Raw genomic sequence first — 20,277 nt, 5'->3', positions numbered from 1 at the left:
TCCTGCAGTTGAGGAGAAAAAATATTTCACAAGCAACATCACTGGCATGGTGCCCAGAGCAGGGGAAAAAGTCAGAGCCTCATTGCAATTACTGAGTCACTGGCACTGTTCACAGTCACTGGCACAGAGCTGTGGAGCAGAGATCTCTCTCTGTTCCTCTTGTGGGACTGAGGACTACGCCATTAAGGGCTGAGCTTCCCAGGCAGAGAATCTGGGCAGGGCACTGGGCAGCTCTGGTGACTCCACACAGCCAGGTCTCAGACCCAGAATAAAGCTTTGCTCTTGCAAACACCATAAGCCCTGAGGCCCAGATCCCTAAGGTATTTAGGTGCCTCACTTCCAAATTGGGGGCATTAGGTGCCTAAATACTTTTGAGGACCTGGGCCAGTGTGATCACTGACCACCACAGCTCATCTCTCCCTGCAGAGAGTGAACCCTGCCCCGCCTCTGGGGCCCAGAGCACCCGGCAGTGCCCAGCCCAGCGCAGAGCCATTCACTTGAGGCTCCATGCTGGGGAGAGGATGAAATTGGGGAGGCCCCCAAAGCTGAGTGTGTAGGACACCCAGATCCCCCCTGAACACCATCAGTTCAGGAGCCTCCCCCCGCCCTGATCCTCTGAACCTCCCCAATCAGGGGCGGCTCTACAAATTTGGCCGCCCCAAGCAGTCATGCCCGGGAGGCGCCCCTGAGCCGCGGGAGCAGCGGACCTCCTGCGGGCATGACTGCGGAGGGTCCGCTGGTCGCGCGGCTCGGCTGGACCTCCCGCAGCTGCGGATGGTTCGCAGGTCCGGCGGCTCTGCTGGAGCTGCCGCAGGCATGCCTGCGGGAGGTCCAGCCGAGCTGCGGGACCAGCAAACCATCTGCAGTCATGCCTGCGGGAGGTCCACTGGAGCCGCGGGACGAGCGCCCCCTCCACAGTCATGCCTGCAGCAGGTCCGCTGCTCCCAGGGCTCCGGTGGACCTCCCACAGGCATGACTGCGGCAGGTCTGCCGGCCCAGCCTGCCGCCCCCCCGGGAAAGGGCTGCCCCAGGAGGGTGCTTGCCCCGCTGGGCTCTGGAGCCAGCCCTGTCCCCAATGGAGGAGCTTCTCCCCTACCCAAGTTCCCCCCGAGCCCCCAGTGAAGGGAGAGTGAGACCCCCTAGGGGCCTGGCCCGCTGACAGGGTTTGTGCAGGAGACTGTACAAAAGCTGGGGTGTAGCCCAGGCCCTGTGGCTCTGTGACGGGGACTGAGTGAGAGATTTGGAGGAGGCAGTTGGATAAAGCGACCAGCCCTGGAGCCACCCAGGGAGGCAGAGGGGTGGGGAGGAGGAATTGGAGGAAGAAGGGAGAGATTTAGGCCTCTGTGACCTACATTTGATCCCTCCATCTTGGCCTGCCCTGGTTCCCAAAGCTGCCTTTCAGCCGCAGGTAGGTAACGCTGACCCCAATGGAAGTGTCAGTAGGACCCCACTGAAGTGAAAGGCCCTGTTTGTTCCTGATGCTCCATGGGCCTGATTCTCCCCTGCGGCCCGGTACCTTGTGTTGTCCCTCACACATGTACATAGCGTGGAGGGGACACACTACTGTGGCGCACAGGGAGTGAGAAATCAGGCCATGCAAATCCAGCTCTGCCTTCAATGTGCTGTCCCTTCTCCCTTGGCAGCGCTCCCCAGCGTTATGAAGTCCAGGCATTTGGGGTGGAAAATAACAGTGATCCGCCCACTTCTGCTAATGCAGCTCAGGAGCTGCTCAGTGCTCTGATCCCAGCTGTCAGGCTCCTCCTGTTTATTACTGTAGCCCAAGGCACAGTAGAAAGTTGCTCTCTTCATACAACAATTGACTCAGATTAAAGAGAACTGCCCATTACTCTGCTTTGCCAACAGAAAATTTAAAAAATAAGGGACTGTTTTCTTAGTATCCCTACTGCATCCCTCCTCCTGATATTATCATCATCATCACTATTAATAATAAAAAGCAAAAGTCTACAAAAAAAGAGAGCGCAGGGCGGGTACAGACTCTTGGGGAGGCAGTTGTGTAACTCGCAAACAAGCCGGCTGAGGCTCAGCTCCCGAAACCGCTTGGTTACCCTCCGTCCCGAGCCCCGTGCAGTGGGCTGAGAGCCAGGCAGTGCCGGGAACTGGCGCCCTCCCGGTTTTTATCCCCCTGGAATCGGAGGCACGTGGTGCTCTATGGCACGTAGACGTCTCCTCGCACCAATTGGCTCGCTCGCTTCCAGGCCAACCTCCTTTCTGCAGCTCGGGGGCGGTGACTCGCTCTGCTCGCGATCTAACAAACAGTCTGGTTGCTTTAGGCTTTCGCTTCAGCGGTTCCTGCTCTGCTGTCCCGGTGAGTATCTGGGAAAAGGGGCGCGCGGGTCTGAGGGGCGAGACCCCGCCCCAGCGACACCCCGGAGCAGGGGGGGAAATGAGGACGGGGGAATGGGGGGGGCAGGGAGACCCTCAGCCCCAGAGACCCCCGGGGGGAGGGGATGGGGAACCGGCACTGGCAGAGACCCATCGTGGGGTGTAGGGGAAATGGGGACTGGGGGAGGTGTAGGGCGCTGGGGGGGGGAGACCCACGGGAGGGGGCTGTGGGTCGCAGACTGGGCCTGAGATTTCCAAGGGGGTTTGTAGCGGCTCGGGGGCTGCAGAGGAAAAGGTTGGAACTTGAAAGCGCTGCGGCAGAGCGGGGGGTGCCCGGCCCTGGGGTGCGGGCTGCGGAGAGCTCGGTACGGACAGTAACCACCAGCGCCCTGCAGGGGGCTCCCGGAGCACAAGGGCTGAACTAGCTGGGGACTGGCGGCGCTTCTGCTGCTCTAGCCTGGCAGGGGGCGCTGCAGGGCTGATCCGCATTTATAACGCTGCAGCTGCTGGTGAGGAGCCAGCTACAGGCGGGTGGAGGGGGGGCGTTTCCCAACAATCGACACCATCTTGTCTGCGCTTCCTCCTGATGTAGACACCCCCGACCCCGCCTCTTTTGGGGAAAAACCACCAGGCGGGGAGAGATCAGGGCTTGGAATTAAACCATGTGCGGGGCGGGAGAGTGTTAACCCAAAATTGACCCTATTAAATTGAGGCTTATATAGGCATAGCCCTGTGCTTTAATGCTGGGGGGGAGTGGGCTTGGAAGGATTTGATTTTATCAGTGTATGTCAGGTTCTCTGTGCACAAGCAAACTGAGAAACTATTTCCAGCAATGATCATTGATATTTACAGAGAGGCACAGTAAGAAAAATGCTGCCAGAGAACTTACTAGTGTTTGATTTAAGGCCATTGACTTTGTACATTTGGACATGTGGTGTTCACAGTTTGTGTTTTAACCTTCTGTATGTCGATCAATGTCTACTGGCCTTAAACAATTGTCTGACCTCCCCCCTGAGTTTCCCATAACTGAACATTTAAATTGATAAAAATAAACACTTAAACCCCATAACTTCATGCAACTGTGAAAATTTAAATTGATAAAAATATAGAAGCTTAAATATAAACATCTGTATTCTGTCAAAATTATAAAAAATAAATGAAAATTGAATTCAGCCAAGAGTGTTCTTGGCTGTTTGGTTTCTGAGCCTTTAGGGAGGAAATCAATCTTATTTTCAAGTGCTTTGTATCCACAGGGACTCAAAACTTAATTTTTTTTTCTAAATTGAAGTGAAATTCTCACGAGGACACTATAGCTGCTGGTTCTCTTTGTGGGTGGGCGGGTGGTATGGATTCCGTGCTGCCCTCTGGCGAGTAGAAAAATTCACTGCTCAGAACTTGCAGCCTTTTCACAAACAACCACCATCTTATCTGCTCTTCCACCATAGGGTTGCCAGATCTCCAGGAATTAAAGATTAATCATTAATTAAAGATCATCATGTGATTAAATCTCCAGGAATACCTCCAACCAATGGCAACCCTATTCCACCAGCAGACACTCCCCTACCTTCTTGGCCTCTGCCAGAGTAGCAGGACCATGGACAAAGAGGCATCAGAGTTAGTAACGTAAACCGCAGGCAGTTCCCTTCAGTTAACACAGTGGACAGACCAGCACCGAGTCCATAAAACCTGCATGTGTAACACCTGAGTGCAGGGATCGGCAACCTTTGGCACGTGGCTCGCCAGGGTAAGCACCTGGCGAGCCGGGCCGGTTTGTTTATCTGATGCATTCGCAGGTTCGGCTGATCACGGCTCCCACTGCCTGCAGTTTGCTGCTCCAGGCCAATGAAGGTGGCGGAAAGCAGCGGCCAGCACATCCCTCAGCCTGCACCACTTCCCGCTGCCCCCATTGGCCTAGGATGGCGAACTGCAGCCAGTGGGAGCCCGAACCTGTGGACACAGCAGGTAAACAAACCGGCCCTAGTGAGTGTGTGCCAAGTGTCACCATCTGGGCCAATCAGGAGGATATGTGAGGCTGTTACAGCCACAAGCTGAATTTTAGCTTAAATTGTAGCAGCTCATGCTGTTGGCTCTGGAGATCCAGGCCCCGTTCAGTTGCCAGTGTATTAGCCAAGGGTGGCGGTGGGGGGGCCTGAGTTGAGATTTTCAAAGCAACCTGGGGGATTTAGATACATAATTATCTGTATGCAGTAGTGCCTAGATGACCCAACTGAGATAACAGCCCTGTTGTGCACTCCTCTTCCTTTAATTTTAACGGAAGCTGTGTCCACATCGCAAAGATGTAAAGAAAGCAGGAGGTGTTTAAAAACATGGAGTGTGGGGTTTGGTTTGGTTTTTTGAAGCGGGGAGGACATCTGGAGCTGTACCTCTTTCTCTGTCTTGCTTCTTAGTATGGCAAAGACGTCCCTACTGAATCCTCTTTTTCCCACAGCACTGAACCTTTGTGGGGGAGGGAATCTCTTTGAAATTTAATTTCTTTTGGGATGACATGTGGGGCTAAGCAGGAAGGAGCAGTATTTATCTCACCCTCTTCACCTGGGGAAGGGGAGGGATAAAGGACCAATCTGGATTTGGAGAGCAAAATTTAAGTTTGACTTGTACTAAAGTCATTTCTGGGCTGTATGTTGCTGTGGTAGAGTTACTGTTTCACTTCAGGTGATTAAAAGTGGGTTGGTTTTCAGGAGTGAGAGAGAGGGCTGTGGGTTTCTATTCCCAGGTCTGGAAGAAGAGTGGGAGCTAATGGTTAGAGCACATTTTATGCCCTGTTTTGAGAGGAATAATAGTACAGTGGCTCAAGCAGAGCATGGAGTCAGGATGCCACATTCTAGTCCCAGTTCTGCTTCTGTTATCACAGCTGGCTGTTGGTTATAACTTCTACCTTAATTTCACCCTCAGAGATCTTTGAGGGGGCCGTTTAGGGGTCTGGGATAAAAATTTGTCTGGGGCTTGGTCCTGCTTTGAGCAGGGGGTTGGACTAGATACCTCCTGAGGTCCCTTCCAACCCTGGTATTCTATGGTTCTATGTTCGCCCTGCTCCGTGCAGAGCAGGAATAATCCATTAGTGTTTGTAAAGTCCATTGAACTCCTAAAATGAAGTTGTGTCAAACAAGATAATTCTGTTCTTGATGAATGAGGTGCAATGTAATGCTGTGCAATGCTGACACCTCGTGGAGACTCAACATTGCAACAGCCTCTCGGCAAACAGAACATTTGTTAGGAATTGACGATGATGTATAATCCTAGTGGCTGCCCTGTTAGAATGGTGTTAAACATATTTAAAAGTGTTTTTAATTTTTAAGGGGTGGGGGCACACACTCAAAGGCTTGCTGTGTGAAAGGGGTCACCAGTACAAAAGTTTGAGAACCACTGTGCTACAGTAGGGGTGATTCAGTATGGTTTAATCAGTTTATGTTCTCTTTAATCTGTATTTATGTGTATTTTTATATTTTGCACATTGGCCTGTGGCTAAGTCACTATTAATATACTTGACCTACAGTGCAGCAGAAGGCTGAGGGCAGGTCAGTAGAAACACCCACACGTTATTTGCTCCATTACTTTAGTACCTTACCAGCAAGAAAAACGATTTGGAGAGGAAATAAGGAGTAAACCTTCAATATGGCCGGTGGGCTGTGCTGGCCCCGCTATAGATCCTGTGAGTGGAGCCAGGGTTGCAGAAACCTTGCAGTGCCCCACCAGCAGGGGTGAGCTGCAGCCAGTTCGCACGGGTTCGCGCGAACCCGTTGTTAAATTTAGCAGCCATTTTAGAACCGGTTGTTAAGGGCTGCTAAATTTAACAAAAGTTCCGGCCCAAACTCACTTCCCGCTCCTCTCCTGCTCCGCCCCCTTCTCCTCTGCCTCCCCTGCTTCCCGCGAATCAGATGTTCGCGGGAAGCCTGAACAAGCAGCATGGAGGCAGGTAAGCTGGGGCGCGGAGGGGGAGGGGAGGTGCGGCTGGCTCAGCAGTTCCCGGTCCCAGACCGCGGCTCCCTCCAGCGCAGCGCCGGCCCGGGGAGTCGGGCCGAGCGGCTGCCGCCGAGCGGTGCCTGCTCTGGTCCGGCCGGGCTCGGGGAGTTGGGCCCCGCGGCGCCGGTCGTGGTCCTGGCAGAGTGGACCCAGTCCCCAGGCAGTGTGGTAAGGGGGCAGGAGGGGTGGGTTGTGGGGGTGGATAGGGGTCAGGGCAGTCAAAGGGCAGGGAACAGGGGGATTGAATCGGGGCAAGGGTCCCGGGGAGCAGTCAGGAAAGAGCAGGGTTGGATGAGGTGGTGGGGGCACTCAGGGACAGAGAGAAGGGGTAGTTGTATGGGGTAGGGGTTCTGGGGGGCCATTGAGAATGAGAGGAGGGGGGGGGTGGCGGCAAGGGGCAGTCAGGGGACAGGGAAGGGGGGGATGGGTCAGGGGTCTCGGAGTGTGTGTGTCAAGGAACATGAGGGGTTGGATGGGGCACGACCCCCCCCCCGGAGGGGGGGAAGGAGGGAACCCGTTGTTAACATTTTGGAGGGAGGAGGGAACCGGTTGTTAAAAATTTGGCAGCTCATCACTGCCCACCAGTCATCCCAGGTGAGCCCCTTCTGCCGGGTAACTGTGGGTTTAGTATTGCCCATGAGCTCATCCTTCAGACTAATCCAAGGGAGTTAGGAAGAAAGGAGTAAAACTGGGACCAAGGGGCACAGAATGGGGCGGCAGCAACAGGGACCGGATGCAGTTTACAGTTTTTTATTTGATTGCTGTACTGTAGAAAGAGAAAATCTTTAATCGTCTCCCTGCTCCAATAAAATCAATACTTAATGCATGTGGCATTTCCCCCATAATCCCGAGGAAATGCCCAGCAATTTACCACAGAATTAGGCCTCTCCTCTCCTCCAGCCTGTTGACAGTAGGACTTTTTTCAAGGCTCCGCAGGAACCTCCTACCCTATGGGCTACTTCTCTCAATGATTAGCGACGACATTAAACTATCCTAGATTGTAAGGCCACTAGGCATTGTTGTCATAGTGTTGTGTGTTCAGATTTACTGATGTGAGATGTCAGATAACTGGTTCATTTGGACTTTATTTAATCAGATTAAATAATCAAAGATTAATGCAGCCCCATACAGAAAGGAATACATGCATTACAAATGTGATCACTTGATCCACTTCTGACTTAACTTCCCAGTACGCTTTTCTTATACAGAGCTTGGGACAAAGAAATTCCTTTTCTATGATTGATTTAACTGGGAGTTCTATTTTGGATGCTTCAAAATAAGACACAATATCATGCCACTTTATAAATCCATGGTGCACCCATGTGTTGAATACCGTGTCCAGTTCTAATCACTGGAAAAGCTTCAGAGAAGGCAACAGAGATGATCAGGGGTATGGAACAGCTTTCGTAGGAGGAGAGATAAAAATGATCACAGCTGTTCAGCTTAGTAAAGAGATGGGGGGGTGTTATGATCACTAGTGGGCTAGAATGTGGTGTAATGCTGACACCCAGTGGGGACTTACTGTTGCATCACTTTGCTGATCGCAGCAGTGGTGATAGGGATATGGCTATGGCTGCATTGCACTATTCGGTTGCACCTGAAAGAAAGCAAGGTATGGAGGATGCTGCATGACTCCTGTGTGGATAGCGTAACTCTCCTGTGCACACCGTGACCATAAGAGGGTGAGGAAACAGTTTCACAGGGGTTGCTGTGGAATCCTGGTGTGTGTGTGTTTGTGTTTAAACAGCCCAGTAACGTTTTAGAGCCTCCAACAAGAAGGTGGAATATTTTTTAGATCACATGTGCAGCTTGATAGGTGTCGATACAGCTGGGAATCAGTGAGTGGAAGGCAAGGAAAGTGCAACATCTAAGCAATCCCCATTAGGTTCAGTAAATCATAGTCACTTAGCATCTTTCTTGCATTTGTGCTGTGACACTGTAGTGCATTTCTCTGAACATTTTGTCCCGCAGCAGCTAAAACTTCTCTCTTGTGGCTGAAAGGCCCTTCCAGCTGATGTGTCTCTGGTGCATCTGTTTAAAATTGAGGCCATCGATCCAAATGGGCTGTCACTGAAGAAGCTACCCTAACGTTCTGAGAATCCATAATTCTCAAGTCATTCATGCTGCTGGCAGGGCACATCTGCCGTGACCCTTTTAGGCACAGGTACTTTGGTACCAGACGTTAGAAGTGTGGTGCTGTTCCTTACAATGACAGCCCCTTGGGGCAAGGGCCACTTTTCGTTCTGTGTTTGTACAGTGTGTGTCTCAGTGGGGTCCTGGCTCTTGACTAGGGCTCCTAGGGGCTACCCCAAAGTAAACAGTAGTAATAAAGAAGGATTTGTTAATCTGCATCTCCTCTGTCTTCTGTTCTCTTCCCAGGCCTGTGAAGTTAGTGTTGCTGTTACAAGTCAGTCTTTCAGGTGACTCGTTTTGGAATTCCCAGCGTTAATTTAGGACCCTCGGTGTCCTCACTGTGACATCTGCCTTGGCACCAGGACATGCTCCTGTCATCTTTATCCAGGCTGCAAATGAATGAGACACTTCTCTCTCTGCCAGCTGAAAGCAAGCCCAGAGCATTACAGCTGACCTGCCAATGGAGGCTACCTCTGGGGATACACAGTCATCAACTGGGCATCTTCCCTGGCCACTACTGACCACGTTTGGACTGCACTGACCAGCTGCAAGTCCTCTGGAAGAGAAACTTGCTTGGATACTTTGCCTTGATGCAGACTTCCTGTTATATCCTTGGGGGGGAGCCGGTTTAGGAAGAAATCAGTTGAGGCCAGAGAGCTGACAGCTAACAAAACCACCATTTTATTTACAGAGACAGAGAGCTCACTCAGCCGGTTGAAGCTGGCTGAGCTAACCCATAATAATCTAACTCAGTTGCCATGGCAACAAAAACCATGACAACCAAATACACAACACTTCCCTTCACTAATATAGCACAGGGCTGAATATGGCCTGTAAAGTTCTCCCCCACACTTAATCCAAAGGAGTACAGCTGAGTCCAGGGGCCACATGTGGGCGTCTTTTCTGGAAACCAAGGAGTGGTCTTCTCAGAGACTGAGGTGACCGAAGGAGTGGTGTGGAAGCAAACTGATCATCTGAATAACAAGGCACCAGGCCCAGATGGTCCATCCAGGAGTTCTGAAGGAGCTCAGGTATGAAGTAGCTGAACAGCTAACAAACCTTTGTAATCTTTCATTAAAACCAGCCACTGTTCCAGAGCAGTGGTGGTCAACCTGAGCCTGAGAAGGAGCAAGAATTTACCACTGTACATTTCCAAAGAGCCACAGTAATACGTCAGCAGCCTCCCATCAGCACCCGCACCTCCAGCTCCCAGTGCCTGCCACCCACCAACAGCCCTGCTGATCAGCGCCTCCCCCTCCCTCCCCACCAGCTGTTTTGTGGCGTGCAGGAGGCTCGGGGGTGGGAGGGGGAGGAGCGAGGGCACGGTGGGTCCGGGGGAGGTGGCGGGAAGGGGTGGAGTGGGGGCAGGGCCTGGGGCAGGGGAAGGGGTGGAGCAGTGAGCACTCCCTGGCACATTGGAAAGTTGGCGTCTGTAGCTCCAGCCCCGGAGTCGGTGCCGATACAAGGAGACGCAAATTAACTTCTGAAGAGCCACAGGTTGGCCACCCCTGTTCCAGAGGAATGGAAAGTACCAAATGTTCTAGCTATATTTAAAAAAGACTCTAGGGGTGATCCAGGGAACTGCAGTGCTGTGAACTTTACAGCTGTGCCTGGTAAACTGGTTGTATTAATAATTATGAATAAAATTACAGCACATCTGGAAGATCATGATCTGATAGGGGCTAACCAGCAGAGATTTTGCAAAGGAAAATCATGTTTCACTAATCTTCAGAATTCTTTGAAAATGTCAATAAAGTAGAAGATAAAGGAAAACTAGCTGACATAATTTATTTAGATTTCCAAAAGTCCTTTGACAAGGTCCCTCACAAGAGGCTGCTAAAGAAGCTAAGTAGTCACAGGGTGAGGGGCGAAGTATTGTCATGGATCAAAAACTGGCCTGAAAACTGAAAGAAAAAGTAGGATTAAATGGTCAACTTTTATCATGACAAAAGGTGAATGGTGGAGACATCAAGGTTCCATACTGGGTCCTGTGTTGTCTAAAATATTTATTGATCTGGAAAGGAGGTGAGGAGTAAGATAGCAACATTTGCAGATGACACAAAGTTATTTCAGTTAATCAGGACCAGAGAGGACTGTGAGGTACTTCAGAGAGACTTATACAAGCTGGGTGAATGGGTAACACAATGGCAGATAAAATTCAGTGTTGCTAAAGTGAAATAAAAATAGGAGAAATAGTTTGATCCCCACTGCAAGTGTTAACGGGGATTGCTGTGGTGAACGAGGACGTCACGGGGGGTGGCACAGGGCTGGGGTGGCTGGGGGTGTGGGGAGGGAGCCCAGTCTGTCATTACAGGTTCTTATCTCTGTAATGTATTTAATTTTGATGTATTTATTAAGTATTAATGCACTATGAGAGTCCCCTCCTTCAGCCCTCTGTATAAATTGATCCCCTTCTTTCCATATGTTTTGCCCATAGGGTTTTCTGCAGCCGTAGGGCACCCAGCAATAACCCCTCTGCCTTTGTAGTGGAGGGTGTGAAGGGGACCATGAATTCCCTATTTATGTGATTTGCAAGAAGTGTTATCATTACTCAAGGTACCAAATGTGTTTAAATGATAGAAGTGCCTTGTAAAATCCCAAAGGAAGCTCATTTTCATTTCTCATATAGTCTCATATGCAGTATACACACTTTTCATTAATTATGAGTTGAATGTTTTATTATTGTTATTATTAGTTAAGTTACTGTTGTTTTTTTCCCTGTGTGGAAAAATGTGTGCTATTTTATGGGTTGAATGATTGAATGACATAATATCCCCACTCCTGATGTCCATCACTAAGGGTATGGCTACACTGGCGAGTTGCAGCGCTGGAAAGCCTCCACCAGCGCTGCAATTAGTAAGTGGCCACTCCTGCAGGGCACATCGAGTGCTGCAACTCCCTGGCTGCAGCGCTGGCCGTACACCTCACTCGGCATGGGGAATAAGGATTCCAGAGCTGGTGCTGCAGCGCTGGTCATCAAGTGTGGCCACACACCAGCGCTGTGATTGGCCTCCAGGGTATAAGGGTGTATCCCAGAATGCTTTTATAAATTACTCTCTTTGTTTTGTTATGCAGCCTCTCTTTGTTTTGTTGTGAACTCCTGAGCTCTGTTGATCCCAGAGCTGTTTATCTACAAACACAGCTCCTGTTTGCTGTGATCAATCTGTGAACAATCAAATGAGATAATGAGGCAGGCAGGGAGCGAGTGTTTGCTTGACAGAAACAGCGGGGGCAGAGGGGAGAAAAGGAGTCGTGTTGGCTGCAGGCTGTTTGCAGTTAAGAGTTAAGGGTAAGGGATCGGGAACATGTTCTGATTTTTCAAGTCAGGAAGCTAACACACAGTGTTGGCTCCAAAAATCCCCTCTCTCTCTCCCCCCGCTCCTTGTCACACTACGCCCCACCCCCCTCTTTTGAAAAGCACCATTGCTGCCACTTGGATGCTGGGATAGCTGCCCATAATGCATCACTCCCAACAGCGCTGCAAATACTGCAAATGTGGCCACACACCAGCGCTGGTAGCTGTGAGTGTGGCCACACACCAGCGCTGGCCCTGCACAGCTGGACGACCAGCGCTGCAACTACCAGCGCTGCAGATTTGTAAGTGTAGCCATACCCTAAGTCTTGTAATTTTGTCAAGTATTTGTCACACAACATAGTGGTGCCCACCTCTGCCTTGTGCTTCAGGTGGCCTAGGGAGTTAGCGGGGGACCTGGCCTCAGCGCACTCTGCTTCACCTCGCCGGCTCCTGGCATTGCTCGGGGTGGGAGCTTTGGGGAAGAGGTGGAGTGGGGGGCTGCGTGGGAAGAGGTGGGGTGGAGCAGGGGTGCTTACTGCTGTTGGTGCCAGGCACCCTACTAACCCCCCCCTCCCGGCCACCCTGGAGCCCCCATCCCCCGAAGCATGGGGCCCTCCCAAAGTGCGAGGCCTAGGGTGGTTGCCCTGGTCTGTCCTATGGAGGGACGGATCCACTTGGGCACCACCCAAAATTATGCAAACCTGCCGCCCATGACTCTTGGAGGGGGTGGGGGGCACTCACTGACATGGTGTTTGGAATGGCTTAGCAACCCCTTCTCCATAGTGACCCTAATCCCCCTGCCTCTGGTTATCCGCCTACTGCACTGACCTTGCCACTGCTGGTCTCCCGGCACTGAAAGGGTGACGCTGTGTGAGGGCTTCCCGCGAGTTTCCCTCTAGCTGCTGTACGGGGGAGGGGGGGCAGAAAGGTCTGTTCTAAGCGGTGAATCAAGTTACAACTTGATTGGGGGAGGGCTAGCTCAGTGGGTTGAGCATTGGCCTGCTAAACCCAGGGTTGTGAGTTCAATCTTTGACGGGGCCACTTAGGAATCTGGGGCAAAAATTGGTCCTGCTAGTGAAGGCAGGGGGCTGGACTCAATGACCTTTCAAGGTCCCTTCCAGCTCTAGGAGATTTTTTTTTTTTTAATCGTTCCTGGCCGCCCCGGGCAGGGCCCACACGCTGCACGGGCAGTTGGACACTCGCGGCCGGCCCGCGGCAGGCGGCTCTGGCCCGGGCGGGTCAGGCTAAGGGCGGGGTGCGGGGGAGATGTTGGGGTCGGGCTGCAAACGTAACACAGCGAGCGTCTCCCTCGCCCTGTGTTTGGCTGTGCCGGGCGGCCCGGGCAGCGGGTGCTCGGTCTCGGGGAGGAGTGTGTTCCGTAACTCCAGCTGCCTGTCCCGGGTAGGGGAAACAATGACGTGATCACACTGCGCGGCGCTGAGGGGCGGGGCTGAGGGTTGCGCGGCGCTGAGGGGCGGAGAGCGGAGCGCTGCCACTGCACACAGATGCTCAGCCGCGCCGAGAACTAGCCCCGGAGTCTGGCCGGGGGCGCGGCTCGTTTCTCCCCGTGTCCGGGCCCCGCGATCCAGGCCCGGCCCCGCAGGTGCCGCCCGCCCGGAGCCCGCGGGACTCTCGGGTAAGAGGCGCCGCCGCCCGGGGAGGCTGAAGGACAGAGCGGGGTGGGGTTGCGGCGAGGGAGAGAGACAGACACGGACCGTGTGTGTTGCGCCCGCGCGCGGAAGCTGGATGACGGGGCCGGGGAAAACGTTTCCCGCAGCTTATGGCTGGGGCGAAGGACCGAGTCGGAGAGGCTCGGGAGGGCGGGAGGAGGCGGAGTTTCCCCGATTTCTGGGGCGGGGGCAGAGCCAACCTGTCGATTTCGATCGTCACCCGCGCGCGCCCCTAGCAGCAAACCAGGGACATGCTGCACATGCGCAGTTAGGGACCGGGGCGTGCGCGCTCTATGCAAATAGGCGCCTCCCCCCCATGCTCTGTTGGGAAACCTCCCCGGGGCGGGGCATCGCGGGTCCCTCCGGCGCTGGCTGGGCCGCTGCCCCTGCGGGTCTGTGCGCGCGCCTGTTCCCGGGGGGCTCCGTCCCCCCCCCCCCCCCCCCGGGTGCCTGTCCCGGGGCGGGGCAGATCAGGTCTCCTGGGGGAGGGGCCGATGGGGGCTAAGGGGGTTTAATCATCATGGAACCGCCTCTGGCGGGAGATTGGGCTGCTGGGCCGGGAAAGAGAAACCAGAAATCACCCCTGACCCTGACCCTGTCCTGCTGGGTCCGTCTCGGCTTCCAGATCGGCTGGAGAGTCCGGAGCAGGGAGGGGGACCAGGGCCAGGACCCACCCGCCCGGCTCGGCTTCACTGAATGGGACCCAGTCAGACAGAGGAGCCGATCCCAGCCCAGCGCCTGCGGCAGCGTCTCTAGCCTGAGCGTCGCTGAGAGACAATGGAGCCTGTGGACACTGGCAGCCAAGTGCCACTGCAGCGAGGGTACCGTATTGGTGGCAGTGGACACCAGAGGAGTGGATGGTGGCCAGGTAATGGGGCGTCGCTGCCTGGGACCAGGCTGGAGAGAGACCCTGAGGCTGCCCCACATGGGGCCATGTTCTCAGTGGCAGCAGCCAGTGCCCAGCAACCCCCCGTCTGTGGGCAGCAGGGACTGGATCCCCCAGGGGCTCTCAGGGCACAGATCCCGGCTCACAGCTGCTGCCTGGCGCACACAGCGGTGGCCGTGGGGCTGGGCAGGGGCCTTTTGGGCTGGGTGTGTCAGACCCCCTGGGACAGCCCTGGCCCAGCTCTGCCTGGTTCATTCTCCCCCCTTCTGCTGTGTGTGGCCAGTGTGAGACCCCAGTGTGCGGGGACAGGTGCACTCGGCAGTGTGGGCCCAGCCAGTGCTCGGCAGGGGGCACGGCAGGGGGAGGGAGGAGGGAGCTTGAGGTCCTGCAACCAGAACATGTGGGTCCTTGTCTCTGTGCCCCTGGACTCACCAGGCCCCGTGACAGCCTGGCTGGGGGTGCCAGGGAGGGCTCTGGGCTGAGGGGAAGGAGGGACTGTTCTGCCAGCCCCAGCCTGCCTGAGCCTCCGGGCTCCTCTCCCAGAGCGTCTGACGGAACGGGGCATGTTCTAGGGCAGCTCCAGCCCTGGTGCTGTCAGTGAAACGTGTCCTCGTGGCCCGGCCTGACGGGTCTTTGTGTTTCAGAACCTCCTTGTAACTGCAAGAGACGCACTGTCACCCTCACAGTCGCCCTCGCAATCGTGTTCTTAGGTCTCATCATCGCTGTTATTGTCCTGGCAGGTGAGTTCTCAGCCCTCCCTGCCCCCTCTCTGCGCATCCCATTCCCCCTGGAGCCACCACAGTCACAGTCTCTCCTCCCAGCCTGTCTGGCTTTTTTCCCTGGGACAGAGGATTCCTGGGGGATGTTCCTCCATGACCCTCCTCCTGCTCCCCCCAGACCCCTGCACCTGGGCACTCTCTGTGTCGGACGATCTGACTGACATTAGCTCCCCCCAGCCCAGCTCTGAGCCCTTGGGGCCCAAGTCACTGTTGCCGGGCCCCAGGCACAGTCGCTGGTACCCCCGTGCAGAGTGGGGGTGATTGACAGGAGAAGGTGCAGGGCAGCAATGAGCTGGGCCCTCTGCCTGCAGCGTGTCGCCCTGAGGTACCAGCCTGACCTTCCCGGGTCGTGCCCAGGGCCGGGCTGGCAGGTGCTGGCGTGTCACTCAAATGAGCTGTAGAACGCAGCACAGACACCTCCATTAACGCCGTGTGAAACCCACCAATTAGTGACCTCGGCAGTGCAGGGTCCCGTAGCGCTATTGACTCCCCCGCCTGCACAGACAGCGAGTGCTAGCGCAGAGGGCGGCTGTTCATGGTGAACGTGAGCCCGGCTGTATCTGCCAATAGTCTGGGGGGTGGGAGGGGCTGTGAGACTGTCAGGGGTGGGATTTATCTGTTGCCCTGGGATCTGATCACTGAGCCCTAGGAGGGTTTAGCAGCTGGCAGAGGTGGGTGAAGCCAGGTCTGTCTGCATTAAGAATCCTTCGTGCTGATGTAACATTGATACAGTTGAATTGGTACGAACTGCTAATGTAGATGAGCTGCAATGGTGAAGAAAGGGGCTCGCCCTGGTGCCGCTCACTGCAGTAAGTTACCACAGCAGGACGTGCTGGAGCAGCATATCCTGCTCTGGTAAATCTGTGTGAGGAGTTTGCACTGATGTAACTGCCTCCCCATCCTTACACTGGTGCCAGCTGCTCTGCTACAGGTGGGCCGTGAGTGCCAGCTCCCTGCTGGACTGGCCGGCTGTTGGAATGGGCAGCACTGGCTCAAACAGTGTAAGGTGAGAATCTGTGAGCTTGGGGTTCCACAGCTACCTATGTAGAGAACCCCCAGAACGCAGTGGGGTCAGATGGTGGAGCTGGCACCAGTCAGCTCCTTGCTGTGCCCTGTCCCTCCTAGGCAGCACTGGAAGGAGCACACAGGCCTGGCTGGCAGCCTTTCTCCTGGGGGCCTGTGTATTCCCATATTCAGCACTCTGTGTAAGGTGTGAAATGTGAAGTTGTGCCCCACAGCTGCAGCTGCTCCCTGAAACGAGTGACTCAGATCACACACTAAGCAGGACTGTAAAGCATCGTATGCACTGACTGCCCTGCTCTGTTCTATGTGTGAGCACTAGCATGTACGGCACACAGCACCATGAAATCTCCAGGGACATGGCGTGTGACCTGCTTGTTCTTTTATCATCGCTGCCTCAGCTGCGAATGTTCTCCCAAACTTGTGTGTCCCAGCCACAGGGGGAGGCTTTAAAACCAGCTGTGGAGTTACTAGTGCAACATGAGGAGCAAAATAAATGACATGCACCAAAATGGTTGGAGGTGTTTGGGTCAGACTTGTCCCCACCCCAAAAAGGAAACAACATCTGTTATGTTCCCATTTTCAGTGTTGCCATCTAGGCGTCCTCCAGCTGCCCTGGGCCCCTGCTGCCCGGACGGCTGGGTCGGATACCAAGGGAAATGCTACTATTTCTCCGAGGCCGAAGAGAACTGGAACAACAGCCAGAGCAACTGCTCCTCTCTTGGTGCCTCCCTGGCTGCGATCGACACCCTGCAGGACCTGGTGAGAGACTCTGATTGCAATGGCCTGGCCTTGGCTCAGCACCAGCTGCTGCATTACGACCTGGGCTGTGCCCCTGTGGGGCGAGGAGCAGCTCTGACCCCTCTCGTGCTGGGAGGACGGAGTGAATGGACTTCCAGCCCCTGAATGCCAGGCCTGGCTGGCCCTGTGGCTCTAGTGTCAGTCTGTGACCGCGGGGATCATCCCCTGTCAGCCTTCCCAATAGGAGACTGTCCCTCTCTAGGGCTGGGCTGGCTCAGGTGTCTGCTGGGCTGCCTGGGTCTGGAGACAGGGCTGAAATCCCAGCTCAACTTGAAGAGCCAGTGCTCCAGGGCAGCCAGCTGAGGATGGGGGAGGCTCCTGTTAGCCCTGGCCCCTTCTGACTGGGGGGCGGGGGGCTCTCCTCTCATCCCTGGCCCCTCCCAGCATCTCTTATTGAGATCAGCTGGGCTCTTTCCTTCCTCTTCCCCTGCGATGGTGAGGGGAGCTCAGCTGCTCTGTATGGAGAGGCTTTGACACAGAACGTGGCCTTGCTCCCCTCAGTCCGCCATGCGGCTTAGACCCAGCAGCACCCAAGAGCTGCCCCAGCCCAGGGCAGATTGGGGTGAGGGGGAGCTGGGTTTGGGGGGAGGCTTAATACTGACTTACCCAGAGCTGGGCAAGAGGGAGGTGAAAATCCCCAGCCACCCCCTGGAAACACTCAGAGCCCTTCCGTGTCCACCTGGGATTCCCTGCCCGGAGCCTGGGGGAGCAGCAGGGCCGGGCTCTGACACCACCTCTCCCTTTGCTGTTTTTAGGATTTCCTGCTGCGCTATAAAGACAAACCCGACCACTGGATCGGCCTCCGGAGGGACCCGGGGCAGCCCTGGAAATGGGTCAATGGCACCGAATTCAACCACCTGTGAGTCTTTTTGACCCAGCTCTTCTGTGTGGTGTTACTGCCGCTCCTTATGCTGCTACTCACCTGGACTCTCCCCCTGGGGAAGACTGGATGGGTTGGGCCTGCAGGAGCCCATCCAGACCCAGCTGCATGTGCAGGGGGAGCAGGAACTGGGGTTAAAATACCCACCCAGCATAAAGGCTCCATGGAGGCCAGTTGATCTTAGAACCTCTCCTGGCCCTGCTACCCACTGCCCCCCCGCTGGGGGCGGGGCCTGTGGCTGGTGCAGGAGGGGGAATCGTGGGGGGTGGGGCCTGTGGCTTGTGCAGGAGGGGGAATCGTGAGGGGCTGTGAGTGCAGCAGCTCCCTGCACTGTGCGCGTTTCTCCCCCTGTCTGTGACTGATGGGAAACACCCAACTCCTGCCTGACACCAGCTCCCTGGCTTCTGTCTTGCAGGTTTATGATAACAGCAGATGGTGACTGCGTGTATCTGAATGACGAGAATTGGGTCAGCAGCTCACAGTGCACCAGTGAGAGACACTGGATCTGCAGCAAACCTGATGCGTTTACAAAGGCGAAGGAGGCAGCAGTGGAAGGGGGCTCATAACAAGAGTATTATCAAAATTAGCCCTGGAAAAGCCTGTTCACTCCCTTCCAGGAGCCCATTGGGTTGGAAGGGGCAGGGAGGGGGTAGGTGTGACACTGGCAGACCAGGTACCAGCTCATGCCAAAGGCCCCATGTCTCAGTAGGACACTGACAAATCCCCAGCTGGGGTCAGGCTGGCTCACCTGTGTGTTAAAATAGGTATTAGCATTACAAGAATGTGCTTAGACTTTAGTGAATGGGTGTGAGCTGCTGCAGCATTAATCCTGCTTCTGACAGTCGCATCCCACATCGTAAGGTGATATTGGAGCATTTGTGTTGGGAGCCTCTGTGGCTGTGAAAATCACCAGACAGGAGAGTGAATTAACTAGTGCGAAGTGCTGAACTCCCAACAGCTCGGAGCGCAAAGGAGGAGGTGGGATACAAGAACAGACTGTATCTCTCGGTGCTGCTTGGACACTGGGGGGCAAGACTTTCGGAGTATATGCAAGAGATCCCCAGCTGCTGAGCCTGGGTTAGCCCTAAAGGGCACAGAGCTTAGTATAGACCAGGGATACTCAGACTGCAGCTCACAAATGGCCCTTTGTGTGTCTCCTGTGTCTTTATAGCACATAATATTAAAACACTGGGTGATTTAATTATTAACCAATCAGGATGCTTTTACTATGTTAAGGGTTAACTTATTAACTTTCACTATGTTAACTTATCTGCTTTGGGAATAATTTATATATATAAGTAAATATTTCCCCTGTCATACTGTTTAAATAGGGATTGCACTATAACAAATGAAACAATGGAGTCACACTCCTGTGGCACTTTTGGGTAATGTTGATCGCTAATTTGGCTCCTGAACCACTGAGGTCTGAGTATCACTGCTCTAGGTGCTTCTGTTCCCTTTTGAAAATTAAGATTTGTAACCTATTTGTATTTACATGCTTACCTGCTTTAACTTTATAAATAACAGCTTTTATTTTTAATGAATTGTCATATAATATTGGTGACAAGGGCTGTCTTGGTTTGAGATTTAAGGAGCAGTTGACCTGGGGTAAGTGACTGGACCTTTGGATCTGGGAGTAACCTGAATATTGCTGTGATTCTGGGTGTAAAGGACCTTCTATCACACAGGCAGGCTCAGCTGGGTGGCGAGACAGACCGGAGTCCCCCAGGGGCCTGTCTGTGACTCTGTTAGGCTGTTACGGTGCCGGAGGAGTTTACACTGGATGTTTGGTTGGTGAAATCAGAGTCTAGAACTCTCAGCCAGTTTGGGGTTTGTGCCTGGTTCCCAGCAGTCTGCCCTGAGGTTGGCACTCACCCTCTCCACACACTGCAGACAGCATCAGAGCAGGGCCTTGGATCCAGTTCCCCTGCTTACAGGACAGGAGCTGAGCCAGCCCAGAGAGGGGGTTTGGGGGCAAGGTGTATGTGACCCAGGGACCCCTTGGTGCCAACTGGCAGAGGGTGCAGGCGGTTTACAGGGATTCCCCTGGGGCTGATCTCTACATAATAGTTCACCAAAGGGGGCATATGAGGTCTGTACCAAGAGCCAGTAGCTCACTGGTCATCATAGTTACTGAGATGTCTGCATGGATACTATGTAAGGAGCTGTGTATCTGTATTGAAAACGTTTCCCTTAAGGTCTTGGAGTTAAGGCAGGTCACCAGGAGGGGATGCGCCTCAGAGATGTTCTTGTCAGGCAGGCGATAACTGAGGTTATCTCCTTGTCTGACCAGCTGTGTATTGGATGCTATTTGTGTACTGAGCCTGGTGCAAAGTGAGATATCACAAAATCCACAGGCAGAAACAAACAGCGGGGAAGGGGTGTGTGTGTGTGTGTGTGTGTGCGCGCGCTATTTAACAATAAAGACAAAGGATTGGTCTGGTCTATCCTGGCGTACAGACACACACTGGATCCTTCCCCTCTGAGAC

General features: G+C 54.1%; 1 protein-coding gene across 1 annotated transcript; it reads left to right on the top strand.

Moving 5' to 3' along the window:
- Positions 1-2,217: 2,217 nt before the first annotated feature.
- On the top strand, positions 2,218-18,487 carry LOC120395005 (C-type lectin domain family 2 member D-like). The gene is made up of 7 exons (XM_039519177.1): positions 2,218-2,326; positions 8,704-9,488; positions 14,048-14,290; positions 14,953-15,048; positions 16,694-16,869; positions 17,664-17,767; positions 18,204-18,487. Exons 3-7 carry the CDS (start codon positions 14,200-14,202, stop codon positions 18,352-18,354), a joined length of 618 nt encoding a protein of 205 aa, XP_039375111.1. The 5' UTR covers positions 2,218-2,326; positions 8,704-9,488; positions 14,048-14,199; the 3' UTR covers positions 18,355-18,487.
- The last annotated feature ends 1,790 nt before the right edge of the window (positions 18,488-20,277 follow it).

This window comes from Mauremys reevesii, unplaced genomic scaffold, assembly GCF_016161935.1.
Source record: "Mauremys reevesii isolate NIE-2019 unplaced genomic scaffold, ASM1616193v1 Contig89, whole genome shotgun sequence".
Taxonomy (NCBI): domain Eukaryota; kingdom Metazoa; phylum Chordata; order Testudines; family Geoemydidae; genus Mauremys; species Mauremys reevesii.
This window is presented reverse-complemented; position numbering and strand designations above follow the sequence as displayed.

Coding starts and splice junctions, on each gene's coding strand:
- LOC120395005 (XM_039519177.1), top strand. CDS start 14,200: ATGGAGCCTGTGGACACTGGCAGCCAAGTGCCACTGCAGCGAGGGTAC. Junction 14,291..14,952: donor GAGGAGTGGATGGTGGCCAG/GTAATGGGGCGT, acceptor TTTGTGTTTCAG/AACCTCCTTGTAACTGCAAG. Junction 16,870..17,663: donor TCGACACCCTGCAGGACCTG/GTGAGAGACTCT, acceptor TGCTGTTTTTAG/GATTTCCTGCTGCGCTATAA.